The sequence below is a fragment of the Harmonia axyridis genome, chromosome 7 (assembly GCF_914767665.1).
Source record: "Harmonia axyridis chromosome 7, icHarAxyr1.1, whole genome shotgun sequence".
In the NCBI taxonomy this organism is placed as follows: domain Eukaryota; kingdom Metazoa; phylum Arthropoda; class Insecta; order Coleoptera; family Coccinellidae; genus Harmonia; species Harmonia axyridis.
Window position 1 is genome coordinate 29997270 of NC_059507.1, and position 22438 is coordinate 30019707.

The 22438-nt window shown below is 35.4% G+C and overlaps 1 protein-coding gene across 4 annotated transcripts in view; it reads left to right on the forward strand.

The window, feature by feature from the left end:
* LOC123684847 (kinesin-like protein CG14535) overlaps window positions 1-21991 on the forward strand; it is a 477561-nt gene extending 455570 nt beyond the window's left edge. For 3 of the 4 annotated variants that reach the window (XM_045624319.1, XM_045624320.1, XM_045624321.1), the window contains 4 exons: window positions 12275-12490; window positions 16779-16945; window positions 17904-18081; window positions 18435-21991. In XM_045624319.1, coding sequence (XP_045480275.1) covers window positions 12275-12490; window positions 16779-16945; window positions 17904-18081; window positions 18435-20722 — 2849 coding nt within the window. In that variant the 3' untranslated portion in view covers window positions 20723-21991. The remainder of the gene's footprint in view (window positions 1-12274; window positions 12491-16778; window positions 16946-17903; window positions 18082-18434) is intronic. The other variant, XM_045624322.1, reaches the window with a different exon arrangement.
* The last annotated feature ends 447 nt before the right edge of the window (window positions 21992-22438 follow it).

Sequence of the window (22438 nt, forward strand, 5' to 3'; positions counted from 1 at the left end):
TACGATCTGTGATCTGTACCAACTGTATTACGTCACTCTCTGTATTCGTTTTGCGGAACTGTGACTACTTGTGAAATTGCTAATCAGTGATTAAATCACAGTTCGTGAAATATCGCTCATCTCTAGTTGGTACAGATCACAGATCGTATTGTAGGGAATCTATCGATTCCCTCGAGAATACTCTAAGTTTTGAAGTTGAAATTTGAATGACAATTCTAAAAACGGAATAATTCGGTGTAAAAACTTGGAATGATCAAAGCCACACCCATGAGGGATCCGTAGAAAGGCTTTGCTAACGGTCGAATGGAAAACGGCCTGAATGCCCAAAAAAATCGGCATTTCAGGGCGAATAATTCAATTGAGTTCAGTCCAGTCTACAACTACAACATATGTGCAACACTTGCACCGACAACGAGAAGGGTAAAGATTTCCACATCTGTTCCCGAGATCAGCGAAAAAATTTGTGTGAATATTTATATTATTTATAATTGGATGCCCAAAATCATTCACAACCATATAAGGATTTCAAAAATCTGTTAGCTCTGAGAAAATGTCACCAATTCGAGATAAAAGAGCCAAAATTAGGTTGATTCATACAAATATTGATAACAAGCCCAGCACACAACGAAACCAAAGCAGTGATCACGTCACGCTTCAATTTCACTGATATCCTAAAGTAACAATCACGTTTCACAACGTGATTTGATTATCACGGTAACGCTCATTCCCAAACTTTTCCAATCTTTCCGGTTCTCCGTCTTGCGTCAGTGTCTCGACGATAAAACGCATCTGTGCCTCGTCCGTGTCAACCGGTCCAAGCCGATCGGGTTTTTCCGAGACAACAGCCGATTTTATTGGCTCGTAAACTCGAAAAACAAGGATAAAATACAAATTGGCGAATATCTTCCGTGGCATTAATATTTCTGAGGGTGGATTTCGTCGTTTATACGATCGCTCATCGGAATGATTTTCTGCCGGGGTGGAGTTGTAGGAACGAAACCGGTCTGGATTTTCATGGTTTTTCTTTTATTCAAGGAGAGGGTAGTAAAGATGGCACCAGGAGGGAGTCTGTTTGTATGTGGGATAGGCAATAAAACCTTTTGTTGTGTTCATTAAAAGAAGGGATGGTTTGAAAATAAAACTAATATTTCTTTTTCTGCTATAACGTTTTTCATTATTTCCAATCGATTGTTGTACCCCTTCGTGAAATAACCTAGGAATAGATTCGTTGTTTTCATTTCCTTGGGCCAACATGTTGAAGTTCAATTAACACGATTAGAAATATTGAAATTAGGCCACCAATTTGAACTAAGCCAATGTTTCGTTTATATATTTAGACTTTCTTAAGGCTAGTTCATTCAGTCGAATACAGATGAATCAATCTGAATACAGAGAATATTGGAGAAACAACAAACTCTTGAATAATTCAACAGTCAGTTCTGATGGTGATTGCAATTTTATAAAAGATTTTTTTAGTGTTAATGCCATTCTGCCTAGTTTTTGTTACATTCAACAGAGTGTTACTGTATATTTCCACTATTCTCTGTACTCAGATTATTACATCTTTATTCGACTAAATTAACCTCCATCAATAAAGTTTAAATTAAAGATAAAACGTTGGCTCAGTCCAAATTGCTTGCCTAATTTCAATTGTCCTAACCCTGTAAGGGCCGGTATTATAAAGGATAACCGACGGTTGAACCTTGGGTCAACTACCAAATTCCGTATTTCTAGTGAGGAATTTGGTTGTTGACTCAACGGTTGAACCGTCGGTTATTCTTCATAATACTGACCCTGAATTGAACTTCAACATTTAAGAGTTTTTGAACTACAGGATGGCCACGAGAACATTAACATTTTATAAATTATAAAAAAATATTAACTCACGTTACATACTTGTAGGTATTCGCAATTTAGCCTGCATCTGCAAAGGGTGTCCTATAACTATAAGACCTAAAGAAAAAAATCTTCGAGGACCCCATGGCTCTTTTTTCGAAATAATCAGATAACAGATCATAGATACCTTTATTCGTTCTCAAGTTACAAGGCGTTTCTGAAAAATGACTGTTTCAAATATTCCGCTATACTTTGGTTTCTGTTCGTGATATACGAAAAATTCTTAAATGTTTTTTTCAGTAATTTTCATGGTTTATATGATACCTGTTACAAATCATAGAAAACGTGGTGATACGATTCATGCTGGGCCGTTTTAGAAGGATGGCCGAAATTTTGGACTTCAAGCAAATGAAGACTCTCTATCACGCATTAATTGAGTCCCATCTATCGTACGGCATTCTGGGTTGGGGTGCAGCATATGACTGCCACCTCAACAGGCTGAAAATAATACAAAAATCATTCTTAAAAATTATCCTAAGAAAAAGCAGAACGTACAGCAGTGAATGGACGTATAAAGAAGCGGAAGTTATGGATCTGGCACAACTATATGCATTTAAGACTCTGATGGATAATCATAAAAATAAAAATGATATAACACACTCTACTCATACATATCCCACGAGAATAAAAGGTACTCGTCCCACTACTATAAGAGCTGAAAAGACAATTGGCCAAAGATGCAACCAATACTTGGCTCCAAGAATATTCAGCATTCTACCTGAAGATATAAGGAATATCCAAAATTGTTATCAGTTTAGATTCAAGCTAAAAATATGGATAAAAAACACCGAAAGAACACTGCTCTACAATATTATAAACACTAAATAAATAATAAAATAAATGTGTGTATATATGTATGTATATATATATATATATATATGTGTATATGTGTGTATATATTACTTACCCGAATCTTGACCAACTACTCGATAACTGAGAATTTACCCGAATTGTGACATAATACACGGATATGGATATGGATCACCGAGTTGCGACACTGAACCTGAATTGGACTATTCACACTGGATTGAGAAAAGACCGAAAATGGAATGATACTCTGCATCTACTTACCTACACATTAAGGCTAATGTAAAATTTTGTAATATTTGTGATTTTACTCACAGAAAACCATTTTACTTGGTTTTCTCCATTTTTTTGAATATTCATTAGTCCCTCATATGTATGTTTATGTATATGTAAACTTTGATGATGAATATATTATTATTATTATTATTATTATTATTTAATGTGCCCCATTTAATTTTGTTGGTAAATATATCAAAATTTCTTCCATCTTGGCATCAGATATAATAATAATAATAACAATCTTCATTTCAAAGCACTCTACATTAAAACATAAAGAGAAAAGATATTGTGCCGAAAAAAACATGTTCTTAGTTATCTACACCATAATTCTTTAGCGAATATCAACCGAGATTCTCTTTCTCTTTAGAATGTTTGTGATGTTCTATTATCAGTATATTGTGTGGTAAATTATTGTAGAGTTTTATGCATCTATATTTCAATTGTTTTTGTGAGGTTGTCAATCTACATTTTGGATATTTATATTCTTGTGTTCTTGTCTTGTATCTTGACTCACTGTACTTGTATTCGCTGAATAGTTCTGTTTTTATGAATATACCGTAAGCAGCCAAAAAATTGTATATATAAAATATGCGATTTGGATTTACAAACGCCGTTATCTGAAGCACGTATTTATTTCTCTTATTTTGTTCTGAGTGTTCGAGAAATCTCTTAAAAGTGTAGAAATTAGAATTGAAAAAATATTATCATCATAAATGAAGAAGAATCGTCTCCGAAAGTCCCTATCACAGCCATTCATCACAAATATTCCCCAATATTCCCTTCGTCGCCTCCAAAGACTCTTTCTATAAATCTCCATCATTTTCATGTCGAAACCAGTGCAGTACCTAATATCTTTATAGCATGTCAAGACGGTGGGAGTGAAAACTCATATCTAAAACAATATCAGGGATTAAAACACAAACTGTCGGTGGGGAGAGACCTGCACGTCTCGCTCTCCCCCCTCCCCACCTTCCCCCTCCACCCAGGAACAACATCTCGACCGCGTGTTCCCCGTAGTAACCAGTCCGAACACGTACTTGGCGGAGAGGCAGATGTGGATCAAAGTTGTGGGAGGGGGGGATTCTTATTAGCGCCGAGTGCATCCCTGGGCCCGTAACAAGGTGTCTTACAACTTTTACACTCCAGTTTTCGGGGTATATCGCGATAAGTCCCCAGTTTAAGCGGGTTATGCGAGTCGAGATTTTCCTGTTTCTTCCCTTAATCCTGAAATATTCAAATCTCATTACGTTGAGTGGGGGGGAAGTTCGGGTGTGGATGTACTAGGAGTTGCCTTATCAATTCTCATGATGGAAGTGTTGCAAGACGGGATGCTTCATTTCAACTGACAATGAATTAAGAAAATGTCAATAGGATATGAGAGAAGGAAATATAGGTATACTACACAATGATATGAACGAATAGTTATAAATGAAAGAGCGAAGAAAACTATTCTCATTTGAAATTATATGAGTTAATAGTGCCTTTGTGTATTGGTTAACATATTCTAAGCCATATTGGAACAAGAAGAACAATCGATCTTGAGTTCTTCAAGATAATCAAATCAGCAGAAACTTTAACGAGTTCTGTTGATGAAGAAATTCATTAACTAAGACTCGCTCCTCGCCAGCATCATAGAACTACTCTTCTAAAGATCCTCAAACTTATTTTAAAATATCGGTGTCAATCCTGATATTAGAAGATCTTATTCATCAGCTCAGTTGCAGATTAAGTTCAGATTTACTTCAGTGCTTTAAAACTGTGTTGACATTTCTGTTCAGTACGGTTTGACAATTCATCATAAATCGTTCAACGCCAGAACAACCGTTGACAAGACAAAGTAATGTACGTTCCGAAGAGAATATTGCTCTAGCACGAAGTGTTGAAGAAGACGTCGAAATGTCCATACGTCGCCATTCTCAACTTGTTGACCTTTGCCCTACGACTACGTGGAGAATTTTACGATAAGATCTTGGTGACTCAAAAACTAAAAATCGGCTCACAATAAATAAAATGGCTGATACTTGGTAATTAATGAAGAAAATACAAAAAGAAAAAGAAGTACAATTTCCAAGTATGTAATGATATCATACGATATTAATTATCTATCTGGTTAATGTATCAGCAAAACTGTCATCAACATAACCATTGTCAAACAGAAGATTTTCACGATATTACGTAGAAATCATAATCGAAAGTAACCCAAGGAGAATGCATGTCATCGAGGGAGAGTAGCGAAACTGTACTTCTTTTTCTTTTTGTATTTTCTTCAATCAGCTTACATTCGATTTATGGCATCCATAGAGTAATAAACATAGATAGAGGGAGTAAAGAGTAAAGAAATTGGTAAAGATATTTTTTTTTCTTTTTTCAGAACTTAATGTTTGCGATCTTTCTTTTCTGGAATGGTTGATGGAATCGATAGATACTCCCATAACAAGTCTTATTTCATGGGTATCATCGGTTTATTCCTATTACATGAGAGAAAACTGAATTACTTTTGATTTGTATTTATTTTACTGGGAATACGCAATTTTTACAAGTCTCCAACATGGTTAGATTACATTGTTGGATTGTGATATATTTTCAAACCCACGAGTTAACTATATCGTTATAAATGTATATTATATTGAATGAAATATATTCATTTGAGTGATTGCCGATTAAATATGCAAATTTGAATATTTGGAATCCGATATTTTTCCTGAATTTATAATAAGCAGAATATTTATTATTTTCTGTATCTTCCTGCTGAAATCCAAGGTTTGGAAACTTTTGCTCTCCTAGTGTCATCGGTTGTTTCACGTCATTTGGCACGCTTGAAGTTTTTTTTCTAAATTTCTGATATATTTTAGTATTTATTTCAATATATTTTGAGTTAATATGAAACGTTGATTCACTATGGGACATAAGGAGTGCTTTCTTTTTGGAGAAACTCGCGAATTGAGTGAAATATCGTATCACTGATACGTTTTCATTTCCGCGCGCTTCATGTCAAATTTGATAGTTCATGTTGGGGACAGAATTTGCTTTCTGAAAATGACATATGCTCCCCCCATTTATGAGATCGCATCAAATCGTATCGAGTTGTGAATCATTACTAACATTTCTAATATTTCTATCATTTCAAACAACGTTTTGAAACATATCATCTCTGCATATTTCGGTCTTCAAAACAAACAAAGATGAATATTTCCGAACACTTTTCGTCGGAGTTAATTCCATAAGACCTCGTTCAGGCTAATTATACAGTTCATGTTTCTTAACGAGCCCAATGTTTAAATTGTACCTGAATGAAACTCCCTCTCTACAATATTAAATTCATGCATCCAAGCGTATTATTACGACCGCAAAATTCGCCACAACATGACATTTCATTATTAATATCCCCATTTTGTTACGTAAAATAATAACAGAGCCTATGAACGCCAGAAGCTAATTCGGCACGTCCATGCGCGATTACAAGTTGCATGCCATTTTGACAAAGGAGAATTTGATCGTTAGACTCGTTTTATTAAATTACAACAGGATATTTTCGCCGCATACTTTCCGGCCTCCGTTAGGTTGGCAGCGGCCAGGCCGAAATAAATATCCCTGTCAGAAACTATCAGGCTGAACAAGACAAAACCTCAACAGAGAGCATATTTCACCCTTAACGTCACAAAAGTGGATATTATGCGCGAAATGAAATACCTGTGTAATTATTTCAGCGAGGAACGGGGCCAAGAATATGGAGGAACGGTCGAATTTGCATAAATTGTTTCGTTGTTCAATCGTGCAAAAGATAGGGATCTTTCGGGAACAAACAGAGGAGTGGGAGGGGTTCGAATTCCTCCTTTCTTCCATTTGTTCTTTCGGAGGAATGTTGACGGTGGAGAATTTTGGTTGTATCGAAAGAATTTCGTCGTTTTTGTATTCCTCTTCGTGATAAAACAAAAACTATTTGCGAATTTTTCGAATAATTTCTCATTGAAGGTATTCATCAAGAAAGTTCGTAAATATTATTGGTGTACAACTTTGCTACCGACGTTTTGCAATAGATGGCTGTAGCGGTAAGATGGTAGTCGAAATAAATAGATTGTAGATGTCATACAATAAACTTAATAAACAAGCCAAATTCTCGTCATTCGCGGGAGGTTTTAATTTTCTGCTTTAATATGAATAAATCTGCGGAAGAGGCTCGTCGAATGCTCTGAAATACCTATGGTTATAACGCCATTAGTGAAAGAACGTGCTGGAAGACCAGCATGACGGTGGAAAAGAGAAGGTTCTCGAAGATGCAAAATTGGAAGCATTACTTGATCAAGACTCGTGTCAAACGAAACAAGAACTTGCAGGATCATTGGTAGTGACGCAACAAGTCATTTAAAAACGCCTGAAAGTCATGGGAATGATTGAGAAACAAGAAAATTGGATACCGTACCAGTTGGAGCCGAGATATTGAACGGCGTTTGTTTGCTTGTTAACAGCTGCTTGCAAGGTAATGGCAGAAGGGATTTCTACATCGCATTGTGACTGGAAACAAAAAATGGGTTCATTACGATAATCCCAAGCGCAGAAAATTATTGGGATATCCCGGTCATGCTTCCACGTCCACGGCCAAACCGAATATTCGCAGTTCCAAGGTCAAGCTCAGTATTTGGTGGACCAGCTCGGCGTAGTGTATTGTGAGTTGTTAAAGCCGACTGAAACAATCACAAGCGATCGTTATCAAAGGCAATTAATGCGTTTCAGCCGAATATTGATAGACAAACAGCCGCAATACAACGAGAGACATAATAAAGACATACTTGGAAACGTTTAAATTGGAAGTCTTACCCCATCCACCGTATTCTCTAGACCTTGCTTACTCAGAATATGACTTGTTTTGATCAATGGCACACGGCCTGGCTGACCAGCACTTTCGGTCTTATGAAGTGAAAAAATTCATGGATAGCTTCAAGAGACGCGGTGTTCGTACGCTGCCCAAAAGATGGGAGAAAGTAGTGGCGCCAGCGATGGACAATACTTCGAATCATAAATGTATAACCAGTTATTTACAATAAAGCTTCAAATTTCGGAAACATCCTGTGCATCCTGATCTTTTACCATGTTTTGCGCCATTTATGCAAATATATTGAATTCATTCACACGGACGTTTATTTTTTTGCTTTCTTTGATACTAGATCTATCAGAATAACCACGAACAAAACATTCATTTAAAATGATTCGCCCTGTGGATGCAAAAACCCAAACAAATTTTTTTTTAGTCAGTTATTGCCTGATATCCAGTGAAAATAATAAATTTCGACATTCACAACGTTTCAATATTATTTCATAAAATAATATATATGAAATATTATGCTGGTTTTCCATCAAATTGAACGGGTTCATTCAACAATTTTCATTTTCGGATAGTGGATTCGCATAATATCCCCTCTTTCTTCTGTTAACGGGAATTATGAATATATAGCGGGACTGCCTTTCACTCCGTCATCATTATAGACTCATTATATTCGAGAAATTATGCAAAATAGGTCACAAGGGGGAAGTTAGCAACCTTCAGTATCGAAGAAGATTGTTCCCTCATTTACTGCAAAAGTTACAATTGTGGATCAGCCACTGCATTTTCTTACCAAGTTTTGTTGGTAGGAATAATTATGATTATTATTTATAATTGAGAATCAGAGAAGTTTTACAGAAGAGTAAGCGCAATAATGGATTTTAATGAGTTAATATCCTCATAATTTCACCTACATTTGGAATGTAGGGTATACATTCTTTGGGATTTTGCAGATTTCATATGTAGAATGTAGTATATGTAGGTCTAAATAGTATATCCCTAAAGGAGTTGCAGAATGGGCTCCTATTCCAACACGAATGCAAAATTCGATAAACAGTTCTTCAACGAATTTCAGACGATATTTTCTCTATTAGTTTTGTGAAATATCGTCAAAATGCAATGAAAAATTCAGATTATACGTCCTAGTGACTTTTGTATTTATTTTGGCAGTTGATGTGACTGTTACGAAAATTGACAGATTACGGAATTTGAATTCTGAAATAATTTCTGATCACGCATTAAGATCGTGAAAAATGTCTGCCAAATCGATTTAACACCACCCGTATCAAGAGAAATTTCGAATAAAATTGCAAATTTTTTCACTTTATCCAAACTATATTATATAATATTGACAACTGTCAGTGTCAGTGTAGACAATCGAAAAATGAAAAATATAAATGAAAATAATGCTGTATAATGAGTTCATTACAGCACTGTTTTTAGTAGTGTTATGAACTCATTATGATACTGAAAAAGAGAAAAGGTTTTTCGCCTTTGATTGAATTAGTGCTCAAGATATGAAAGTGATATAAAAAAATGGGAAAAACATGAGCTGAACATAATTCAATATCTTGAAAGGACCTTCAAACTTGTCTTTCTCGAATGAAATTGATCTTCTTATTGGAATTTACGAAATTCTAAAAAATAAATGCTGTGTCTTCTTGTCATAAACTCGACATAAAAAATGCATGCATCTTGATATATCTTCGACCCTCCCTGCAGACAACCCAAAAAATTTTAAACAAATCAATTATGAGAAATATCACTACACAATTTTATTGACCATTTCGAAATGATCGGCTCAATTCATCAATATTGAATATTAATAGGTTTCAAATAACAATGATATGACTCACAAAAGCAATGTGTCGTATAGAAGCATCTATTTTTGAGATATTCAAACATAAAGTTCAAAAGAAGCGGTCCCGGAACTGTGCCCTGTAGCATCCCATTTATAACCCAGTCATTGCATTTCAATGAAGAACGCAACTTTAACATTTCAACCAAGTTTCATGCTCGCATTCTCAATTCTATAAAATTCCCATTTATGATATTCAGGAATGTTATCTTTTCCTTTCCGGAAACCTCCTGGCATCAAGCAGGATCAGGTGATCGCTCCAGGATGAGGGACTGTCGGATTTTTCATGCCTCTACCCGCAACTATGATGGATGAGAGGAAAGCCCCCCAACGATGTGCCATACATCATTTCACCTTTGTTTATATTTAATCTTCCACCTGATACGGTCTTACAAATTTCAAACCATGCTGTTAGATCACGACCTGTGGTTGAGTGCACGCGAAATCTTAAAAGGACTGTGTACTTAGCATTTATTGCTTCTGTTTTTTCACGCCCTTCTCTCTACCTCACGCTGTCCAAACAGAGACGTGCCGTGAATTTATAATTCGCTGTACAGGAGGTTGACACGAAACTTTGTCCTGAGAGGGTCTGATAGAATGGTTTGATAACTCTGACGAAGAATCACTGAAATTGCGATTTTGAATTATGAAAGGGCTATCATAATGATATATTGATTATACAGGGTGTCCCATAAGTGGCACGTCACAGTGACACCGGAGGTAGGTCAGCTAAAGAGGGACCTAACCAGCCTAACATGACCCCAGTAAAAGTTGCATGGTTTTCGAGTTATTACCAAATTACGTTTTTTAGTGAATTTTCACCTTTTTTAACATTGTCAGGGTCAGAATTCTGCTGGAAAGCTCTCGAAGCTTATTTTTTCTGTTGTAATGGAATCTTAAATAGTTATTTAAGATGACATGAGTATGATTCTGTCAAAAAGTTATGTGGATTTCCGTAAATTAATGGATAAATCTTGATTTCAATTGCTAGCAAAACGAGAACTTCGACTTTGGACACCTGCTGTGAAAAAAAAATCCTTGAAACAAAACGAGCAAGTAACATCAAAAAATTGGGCATTTTAGACAGATTTAGAAATGGTACAATGCACGAATCTTATGCCCATAAAACAAGGTATTTTCATCATTTTACCGATTCCCTACTTAACTACTTAACGCTTGCTATGACATGACATTTGATACCGGGCTTTGTTATTATTTGTTAAAGTCACAATATATTATATTTATTTCAATGATCGGTTCAAACGCTTTAATTTGCATTCGATAACGATCGCCACTGATTTTTTCTGTCGGTTTTAACTACTTGTAATACACTACGCCGAGCTGGTCTCCCCAAATACTGAGCATGACCTTGGAACCGTGAATATTCGGTTTGGCCCTTGACGTGGAAGCACGCCCATAGGTTTCTGCGCTTGGTGTTATCGTAATGAACCCATTTTTGGTCTCCAGTCACAATGCGATGCAGAAATCTAGTCCCTCTTTGCCTTACAAGCAGCTGTTCACAAGCAAACAAACGCCGTTCAACATATCTCGGCTTCAACTCGTACGGCACCCAATTTCCCTGTTTCTGAATCATTCCCATGACTTTCAGGCGTTTTGAAATGGCTTGTTGCGGCACACCCAATGATCCTGCCAATTCTTGTTGCGTTTGACACGAGTCTTGATCAAGTAATGCCTCCAATTCTGCATCTTCAAAAAACCTTCTCTTTTCCGCCACCTCTGTGACGTCAAAATTGCCGTTCTTGAAGCGTTGAAACCACTCTCGGCACTTTCTTTCACTAAAAGCGGCCTGACCAGAGGTATTTGAGAGCATAATATGAGCCTCAACCGCAGATTTCTTCATATTAAAGCAGAAAATTAAAACCTCCCACAAATAACGAGAATTTCGTAAGCTGACATGTTTAATCGAGAGTAACTTCATGATGCATACACAAATCATCTAATATGTCGATGGCGTTATGTTTACAAATACCTGATTTTATTGTGTGACATCTACAATCTATTCGTTTTGAATACCACTCACCGCTACAGCCATCTACTTTGAAATGAATCGTAAATTGCCTAACTAAAAAAAGTGAAAACTCACTGTTTTGTACGAACAAGTAGTATATGAGTCCGCCGTAATATATCTATATCTAGCCGTGTAGATTTAATTAAGATAGTAGATTTTCTCTATGGTTTGGAGGATTTCCAATGAATATCGAAATTTTCACAACATAACATAAAAACGATAAATATCCGTCTACGCTCCACTTCATAACTAAACTTTATAAAAAGATATTTACAATTCAGAATTTCAGTAATCTATTCCTTGTTGAAATATCCTTTTGTCATACTACCACAATTTTTCTTCCGAATATACCTAAAGTAAAGGAATCATACCAGACTGTGTCGCAAATCCTTGTAACATCCTGAGTGCTACAAATCTTATCCAATATTGATGCATTTCTGGTGAGAGATGATTGTAGCCAGTTTTTTTTTCAAACTTTCATTGCATAATCAACTCGAGGTGCTCCAACCATATTGACTCATTCTGTATTCCTGATAGATTGAACAAAATGTATCCACCTCTCTAACGATGATATTTCCTTTTTCAGATTCCGAACAATCTCCAGGGGTTTATTTGCGAGACGATCCTTTATTTGGAAACCAACCGCCACACTGCGAACTGAGGGTTCCTACAGCCGAGAAAGCCGCTCACTACCTAGATGCTGCACTGGAAGGAAGGGCTCCCACAAGGGAAGACTCTAGGGACTCGCACCTTCTGTATACTCTGCATGTCTATCAGTACAGTGTGGCTGGAAAAGGAGGAGGTGAGAACGTATTTCACCTCGTTTAGTGTTGAAGTGTTTGATTTGGTCCCCGATCTAATAAAATGGACATGCTCTCTGAGGGGTTCTTGAACTAATAGAAGTTATTTAGATAGATTGCACACCCTACATTTTAGAGAACTATTAATTTTTCTCGGTCAGAATAGTTTTTATCTTTAAATGTGTAATTTTAAATGTAATAATAAAAGGGTATAATTGCACTCTAAACCAGTTTGAAGCTTGGCGATCTTTTCTTTGCTCTACTACTACATTACTTTGAAGTATTTGAGCTTCATTTTTCTTCAAAAACAATAACTTCAATAACACTTCTATAACTTAATTTTATATTAGAGTAATACAAATTGTCGATAAACTTGGTTGACAGCTAAGAAATAAATTCAAAATGAAAATTTCGTTTTAGTTTCGTTAATTTGCGATCTTTAAAGTACTTTATGTTTTGGAGGTTTCAAGATTACAGAAGCATAGAGTGAGGATTATTATGCATTTTCATATTCATTTCATGCTGTCCAAATTCATAGTTGGTGATTAAATACCTAATTCGATACAGTATGGATAAGAATAAGATGGATGGAAAGGCAAAAACGGCTTTATTTTTTATTTTTTCGTATTCTCATTGAATGAAAGTGGTGAATTTTCGATGTAGAACAGGCAATCTACCTATTTAGAAGTAAGAAGAAGAAGAAGAATTCTCAAAAGTTAGCTGAAAAGGTTGCGTCAATCGTAAGATTAAAAAAACTTTTTGCTCCTAGAATATTGATTTATAATTTTCATACGAGGCATTGGAATAAAATGAGAATGCAGAGAATCCCAAGTTCGAATATCCAAAATTCTCTGAAACAATGTACCGGGTTTTTCACCATAATTTGACCCCCCCTTTAACTTTGTTACAAGAAGATGTACAGAAAAATGTTTTCTACAAAAGTTTCACGAAATCAACTAGTGTTTTTTAAAATGATTCCACAAAACGAAATATATACAGAGTGGGCAACATATTGATAGCAACTTCATTTTTTCAAATGGAACACCCTGTATATTTTTCTATATTTGACTAGCTCTTTTTCCCCTGATTTCGAATATATAACATATGTTCGGCCTATCTCTCTTATTCTGAGTACCACAGAGTTTCAAATTTTAAGAACCACCTGGCAAGCTAAGTAATCTTTCAATTGGAAGGCTGCGATAATTCAGAATGCCTCAATTTTAGTTATCTCGTTGGCAACGATATATAACATACGTTTGTCATTGAATAAAACAATTCATCGAATATGCACTACACATCAGAAGCGGAAAAATTTGAAAAATATCGCTTTATGTATACAATAAAAATAAGAAAGCCAAAAAGAGAGAATATATGGAGTTGCATCCAAATGATCCAATTCCAATTCATAGTGAATATGATATATCGTTGCCAACGAGATAACTCAAAAAAAGGCATTTGGAGTTATCGTAGCCTTCCACTTGAAAACTGATTACTTAGCTTGCCAGGTGGTTCTTAAAATTTGAAACTCTGTGGTACTCAGAATAAGAGAGATAGGCCGAACATATGTTATATATTCGAAGTAAGGGGATAAAGAGCTAGTCAAATATAGAAAAATATACAGGATGTTCCATTTGAAAAAATGAAGTTGCTATCAATATGTTGCCCACTCTAATATATATTTCGTTTTGTGAAATCATTTTAAAAAACACTAGCCGATTTCGTGAAACTTTTGTAGAAAACATTTTTTTGCACCTCTTTTATTGACAAAGTTAATAGGGGGTCAAATTATAGTGAAAAACCCGGTACAATCAGTGGACAAAAAATTAGAATTCCTATCCAGCTTCTTCATTTCTTCAAAAATAATTCTATTGAAGAGAATGTTTAATTAACGATAATTAACATTGTGGTTGAATGATATCCATATTGAAACCCTCCACTAATCCACTAATTCCAATCTACTTAAAAGCGATATACCATTTTCGAGGTTCTTATCGGGATATTCGTTAATAGTTAATTCCACTGACGTAGTGATATTATTGCTTTCATCAATAATCCCATCATTTGATTGAACCTCTCAAAGAGCTTGAGTTGAAGAATATAAATTAGATTGCTAAACGAAAATAGTTGGTTATCTAAAGATTTTTTTTACGGTTAGAGGCCAGAGTATGATTTGATTCTTTGAATAGATTCTCAAGAATTGACCACTTTTTACTTTGATCGATTATTATGATTGACGCAACAATGAAATTCCTCCTTCAGTAGCTTAAGTCAACCTTACTGAAGAAAAAACTCTCACCTGTCCTTTCCTCATAGTTATAAACATAGATAGGGGGTTCTGTATAGGTGAGGTTGGATCACAACCTCAAAATAATGAACATAAATAGTGTTGGAGCAAACCAACACTATTTCTGTAAGCAATATTTTCCCCAATATGTACTGACAAATTTGACAGTTTTCGATTTACTCGAAAAATATTGAAGAAGTCAATAACTAGAAATATCTAGATGACAGATCAGAGGAAAGAATGCAACATATATATCAAACCTCGGGTTAACGAGTAAATAGGTAGGTGTAGGAAATAGCAAATATTCTTACCACAAATTCGAAAGTGAAGGAAAATATTGAAAACGAATTATTCAAAATTAATTCATATTTAGTCGAGAATCATTCAAATTAATATATTTTATAACATGCATTTTCAATAAAATAATGCCATTGTGCTTTTCTAAATATATCACAATCTGTCCAGATAACCAGACAATAGAATTACGTTACGTATACATTTTCTTATGTTTATTACTCTGAGTGTCACACCAACTTCAAACTACATATTTCACTCCTTCGCGATTTATTATGTTGGAATCACAGGAAGATATGTTAGAATTTTTTATCGTAATGAAAAATCATCGTATGCGCACATTCTTTCCAGAAAATTAGGTTAATTGTAGATTTCCTTATACAATAATTCATGAATAATGGAAATCTCATATTCATTAATAACAAAGTTTCGCAATTCCACGAGAAAATATCAGCACCTTCATCTACCTGGAAAATTCGAATCAGCCAAAATTGTCTGAACGTCCAATACATTCGAAGATAATCTGAAAAAACTCCCGAAAGTTCTAATTGCAAATGATCGCTATGCTACATTCAAATTTATGGTAATTGGTTTTCTTATCTTCTCCGTTTTTGCTGGAATTATCCCCTGAAGACTTACTACACTCTTTGGAGAAGATGTTCTGTTATCGGTTGTATACTTCCTTGAGTTATTGTTGTAGAGTGCCACAGGGCAGAGCCGTCAAAATAAACAATATTTATTTTCAAGGCAAATTGGAACAATTTATTTCATGTAAAACGATTTTTTTAGATGAATTTCACTAGAATGAATTCTCGTTTATACGAAAACTACTTCTTTCAGGCCAATGGAAGGAAAGATCTAAATAAGAATAAAATGGATTCCTATTAATCATATCCAATCTGATAAATTCGGAATGTTCTCGAGATAAACATTGGATTTCAATACAATATTGTTGAACTCCAGACTACTACTTACAAAAAAATAAAAATTGTCAAATTTGCGTAGTTAGACTCGATATTGTTGTAGAGTGTGATACATTGTTGAATTCTTAATTTTTTTATCACCCCATAAAAAGAACCAATATGGCGTCCATAAGAATAAAAATTGACTAGGTATCGTTTCTCTGAAACAATGGAAAACAGAAAAATCTTAAGACGTCATTTGAATCTCTATATTGGATAATGGATACAAAATGAAATTCTTGAAGTTATCCTTAACAACAAATGAGTTATACAGAAAAAAAGAAAATCTCGATTTTAGGTTTTTCGAGATATCTCGGGAACTATTGGAGATTTTGGATCTGTTCTTCACACCAACACACTCATCCCTAGATAACGCAACTTTTTGTGTTTTAAGCCAGCCTGTATTTCTAAAGGTTTTCGATATCCCTGTCTCTCTAAATAGTTCTAACCCTGTATAACAGAAACTTAAGAACGTATAATCAGGAAATTGAAGATGTGCTGTGATTGTTCCAAATATAATATTTTCAATCGTTAAGGCATCGTTATGGTTTCGAATTTATGATATTTTGAAAAATCCACTTTCTATATTATTTTAATTGGAAACTTAGGTTCATATTCCCAAAATTCAATTTCTTTTCTCTTTAGAAACTGCTCCTTTGAATGATGGAAATATTCTAAGAGGAAATAAATAAACCATTATTTAAAATTTGCAATGCCCTTTTAACTAATAATTTTTTTATATTGTTGTAGTTGCTGGAGGAAGAAGTCGTCTCCATCTAATCGATCTAGGAAATTCGGAGAGGAGCAAAGCAAGCGGGGGTATTCCCCTTTCAGGAGTAGGCAATATCCTGCTTGCAATATTCAACGGTCAAAAACATCTTCCCTACAAAGAGAATAAACTGACTCACTTGCTGAAGGTAGGTTTTTATTATTCTTCTCGGACGATTCTTCGTTTGACTCAACTCCGCAGATATTTTTTTAATAATATTTGATCATTTGAGCTGAAAGGCTCTTTGTTCTTCTTTCATCCACCAGTTGGTGAGATTTTTAAAGGGTTTTCCAATAAGAGGTTTCATGTCGATATTAAAAAAAAGGGATATATTTCAAGAGAAATCAATGGATCATTGATATAACTGTCATTTGTTCCAACAGCTCAAATTTCTCCACCAGTTTCACTATTGTCGGTCGGTAATGTTCTTCGCGATCACCCAAAAGTGATTTTATTTTTTATTCCGCAATTTTGCAAAATTTCCAACATTTTTGTATTTCATTAAAAACAAATCAAAGGCTCATTAACATAAAATCGAAATGTCATTGGAAGCAAATCAAACGATCATTAGAATTGAATCAAAATGTCATTACAAACGAATCGAACTGTCATCTAGAACAAATCATAAGATCATTAAAAACAAATCAAAATCTTAATAAAAACACTCAAATTGTCATTGAAAATAAATCAAAAGATCATTGAAAATAAATCAAGGATCATTTAAAATAAATCAATATGTCATTTAAAACAAATAAAAATTTCATTGAAAAAAAATCAAAATGTTTTTGAAAACAAATCAATATATCATTGGAAACAATTCGCAGCTCATTAATTGCAATGCATTATTGAAGCCTATATCGTTCTATTTCTACTAATGGCGTAGTATTTACTTGTCAAATCTCAAAAGATCACAATGTGATAAGTGACAGCTGTCCAGATAGCGGACTTTTCGAATAAAATCTCTTAATGGAAACCCTTTATTATTCTATTATTTTGCATTATTCTCTCTTCAATTCTCTCTTTTTTTAATTTTGATAATTAAAAACTCCTCAAAGAATCCTCTAATCTACAAGTGTTTCCTTTATGACAATACCCTTTACTTTCAGGATTGTTTGAGTTCCTTAACATGTCATGCAGCCATGATTGTTCATGTTTCACCACGTGCTCAGAATTATTCGGACACTTTAACAACAGTCCAACTCGCTTCAAGGATACACCGAATGAGAAGGCGAAGGATAAAATTTGTTTCATCTGCAGCTGGAAACGGATCTGGCGGTAGTTCAGGTAAATTTGAATTTTAGATTTTCTCTCTAGATTACTGAGCAATGCCTCATTTATCACTTGAATCGCCTGCTTCTGAGTTTCAACTAAATGTCAGAAACACAGGCTTAAATGAAAAGAAAAAAATTAGATGATAATAATAAAAAAAGAACTTCAAAAAACCAAGAAAGCATACTGCCAGAATATTAGAATCGAATTGGGAGTATTCTATCCTCTAAAACAAGCTCTCAAATACCTATATTCTCCTAGTCCTTTCTGCCTTATATGTAAATTCGTATTCATCAGAAGGTTCCAAATTAACGTATTTATAACTAAGTACTTTTCCATTAATCTAAAGGCCCCTATTTTTTCCTCAGGTGAAGAAGCAACAAGAACCACTGGAACCAGTAGCGAACCAGACCCTTCAAGCAGCGATCTATCTGCCGATACCGTCATCTACGTAGGGCCTGTCGACGACGCAACCGACGGCGAGCATCCCCCTGTATATATACCTAGTTTAAATTCCGGAGATAACCGCTGTTCTATGAGCAAGGCGCTTCGTGGCTCGAGCGCCGAACAAAGACCATCCAAGAGCGCAACAAGTTCAAGGGCCGAAGACAAAGTGCTCAGTCATCGACCCTCCATCAAAACCACGTGCCAAAGTAATAAGACCTCGCCGGGTCGCACCAACTCCCCCAAATCATCTCCCAATAGGGTGGCGTCCTCGGCGAAGAACAAATCCGAAGCCAAACAACCAATAACAGGATGCAGTGATGAACAGTGGATAGACGGCCCTAGAATATCCAAGTCGAAGGTAGCTGAAGCCAGGCATTTCATCAAGGAACCTTGTCACATCAAGAAAAGAGAAACGTGGATCGATGGACCTATGCAACAACAGTCCACTCCTTCTACATCAGATAGAGCAGGATACGGTTACATGGACAGTCACAAAAAGAACATGATAAGGAAATGGGTAGAACACCAAACATCGCAGATACAAAAGACGAGGTATGGTTACGGAAAGGTTCCAGATAAACCCCAAAAAGAACAAATCAAAGAACTCACGCAATTCAAAACGTACGATGAGGAAATAGTGAAACCACTCGATACAAAACGTACTGAAATCGTTGAGGAATCTGTCATCCGAACCGGTCTCAAGCTGAACCAAGTCTCAAATGACTCCATTCCAGAATGCAGAGAAGAAAGGGAGGCTTCAAGACTAGAGGAGGACGACCAAGATGACGAAGAAGAAGAAGCGGTGGAGATACCTCCTGCGCTTCCCCTCATCCAACCTCTGAGCAGCAGAGAAGTTTCACTGGAAAGCCTCGACATGCTTCTGAAGGAAAGGATGCTGTCGAATGCTGAATACAACAATTATCAGAATAGTTGCTATGAAGATCAGGAGGAAAGTGAGGAAGATGAAATCTTAGAGATAATTGAAGTGGAGGAACCTCTCGAACCAGTTCCAACGCAAGATAGTTGTCTTCAGGTGACTGAAGAAGACATCGCGCTATGTATGGGCTATTCAGAGAACCCTCTTCCCGAAGTAGATCAGGAAAATCCTTTAGATCATCCCTTGAGGATACTCAGTCAGGAAAATCTAACTGTCGTTTCAACATTCACCGATTCAATGTCTGTTTACACTGATTTAGAGAGGATATTACCAAGACACAGGTATGATTCTAGATACAGAACGTATGACAATGATGATTATGAAGATCCGGATAACCCTATTCAGAGGAATGGTAATTTGGATGAAACTACTAGAAAGAAGTTCGATCAACTGGCAAAGCTGCATGAACTCTTCACCAATAGACTAGCCAAGGCTAACGTAGCAAATTCGGAAACATATCAGAAGCAGAAACAGAATCAAAAATCGCTTAGCAGATGCGAATCGTTGACGTTCAACGAAATGCTCTACGGGGAAAATCAGGATAATAATAGTGTTTACAGTGAACCAGCCTACATCCAAGAAAAGTTTTGCGAAAATTGTAAAATCAATATGACCAGACCTTCCACAGCTCAGAATTGGTACCTAGATCCTTTTTTATCGGCCAGCACGCAAGACCTGTCGATGGTGCAAACCAAACCGCCCCAGATAGGGGGTAGATTTCAAAGATATTGCCATAATAATTATTCCAACTTTCCAAGAGAGAATCTTGCTAATCTACGTCATCCTGACGGTGCTTCCAATCCTAATTTGAGAGAAGAATCCGAAAGGGTACCGGGAAATGGAGCTTCTGCCGAAAACGAAAGAAAACCAAGTTTTCCCAACGACTCAATTGTTACCCAGCCTTCTTTACCACCACCAAATAGCCTTCCGTCTGTCGAAAGGATGAACAGGGCTGTTTTGAGCATAGAGTCTGGAATAACATCTATCAAACTGACCCACAAGTCCGAGGGGTATGACAGTGGCCACGACTCAACTCCAAGAACTTCTAAACATAGTCCCGCGGCAATCTCTAGGAGGGCTGAGAGCGGTTATGACAGTGTTGTGAGAGACAGTGAAAGTTCTAGTATAGATTCAGAAACTAGTCGCATATCACACAATGTTCATGGTAGGAGAGGTAAATGTAAGCACAAACACGAAAAATCGTTCTGTTCCTGGTTTCTGAACCCCTTCACCTGTAAATATATTGATGAGCCCCCTGAAACTCACTTCTAATCTTAATTTCTTTTGATATTTTGTTTTATGATCTCAGGAAGGTGAAGGCTGTATTTGAGTTTCCTGTCCATACCAAATGCCCCTAATATCAGATTTTCATTTTCACTTGTTAAACAGTGAGTTACGTGATTTCGAAATATTCAGATTAAGAGTTTTGCTCAGGAATGTTCTCGGCAATATTCTTCATCTGAAAGCATGGGATTTGTTGCGTGATTTATTGCAATTTTGGTATGGATATAATGAATGGCATGCAAATTCTTAATATTTCAGGAAGATTACAAATAAGATGCTTGACTATTGTCGTTACCAACCTTTGGGAAAATTTCCTTCTACCAGAAATTATATTCCCAAAATATGAAATCAAATATTTTTCTAACCTGTAGTAAATCTTGTACTCAGAATTTATATTTACTCGCTTTTCGATGTGGCAATAAGCAAAGACTCGATAGCAAGTTGATTCTTTATTCGGATTTGAGTTAAGAGTATTCTCATCTCGTCATGAAAAAATATCTCATCAGTGTTATGATCTATGTCTGATTATAATTCCTCGAATAGAACCCAAGTATACGTTGAAATGTGTCAAATTTTTTGTAAAATCAATTGGGGATTCCTCTTCTAATTTCATATCAATTTTATTGATGAGTATTGAGATCTTATTTGTATATATTACCCATGTTTCTGCATTCTTGCAACATATAGACTGAGAATTATATTTGAACTCCATCAGCATATCTGAAAGGATTTTTTTATAATAATGAAGATCTGACTGCTCATTATTGAACATGGTTATATTGATTACTGTCGTTTCACAGTAATGTAAAATCCAAATTCACTAATTCTTATGAATAGACGTCGGACATCGAAGAAAAACTTTCTGTCTATTTTCTGATATTTATATAATGTATTGAAGAAGCATACTTCAACATCGAATAAACTGTTTCTATCTGCACTCATTTATAATTTCAGCATATCAAACATTATTTATGGGATCAAATGATATCTTGCCAACACAATTTCCTTCATAAGACTGTCTATTTTGATCTCTCTTCCAATCTTATTTCATATTTGAATTTTATATAGTTATCTACTTATCATCATTGATTTGTGATATCGTTATTTTATTGTAGAATAAGTATTAATGCCTTCATAATTGAGTTTGTCGAATTTGTACATTAGTGTATATTCATGTATTTATTTCGTTTTGAGGTTGTTATTGAAATGAATTATTTAGGTTCATTTGTAAAATAGCTGTTAGATCATATTGCAGTTGTATTGAGTATTCAAATAAAATATTTATCAATACCATATATTACTTTCATTTGATCAATCCTTTCTTCTCACACTTTTTCAATGATGTAGAGCAGGATGGCCAATGGCTTCATTCAAACTATAAACGATATAATAGACATTCACAATTCATAATAATATGAAAGGATTCATGATATATGAGCTATACTGGAAATAAATATCTATAATGATCCAAGATTCCCTTTTCTTTCAAAATTAACACTATTTCATTTAGTTTTGTTGGTTGTTATAAGTAAAATGACTAATTAGAGCTAAAATAAACCTTCATACAACTCAACAATCAACAATAACTTTACTGCAACAGCAGGAAGAGCTCCTAGCAGCATACTGCTCCTAGCTTAAAGCTGTCGGTGAATAGTTTGGGGTCAGTTCTGAAAGTTGCTCCATTCGTTCAAGTTTACTCACTGG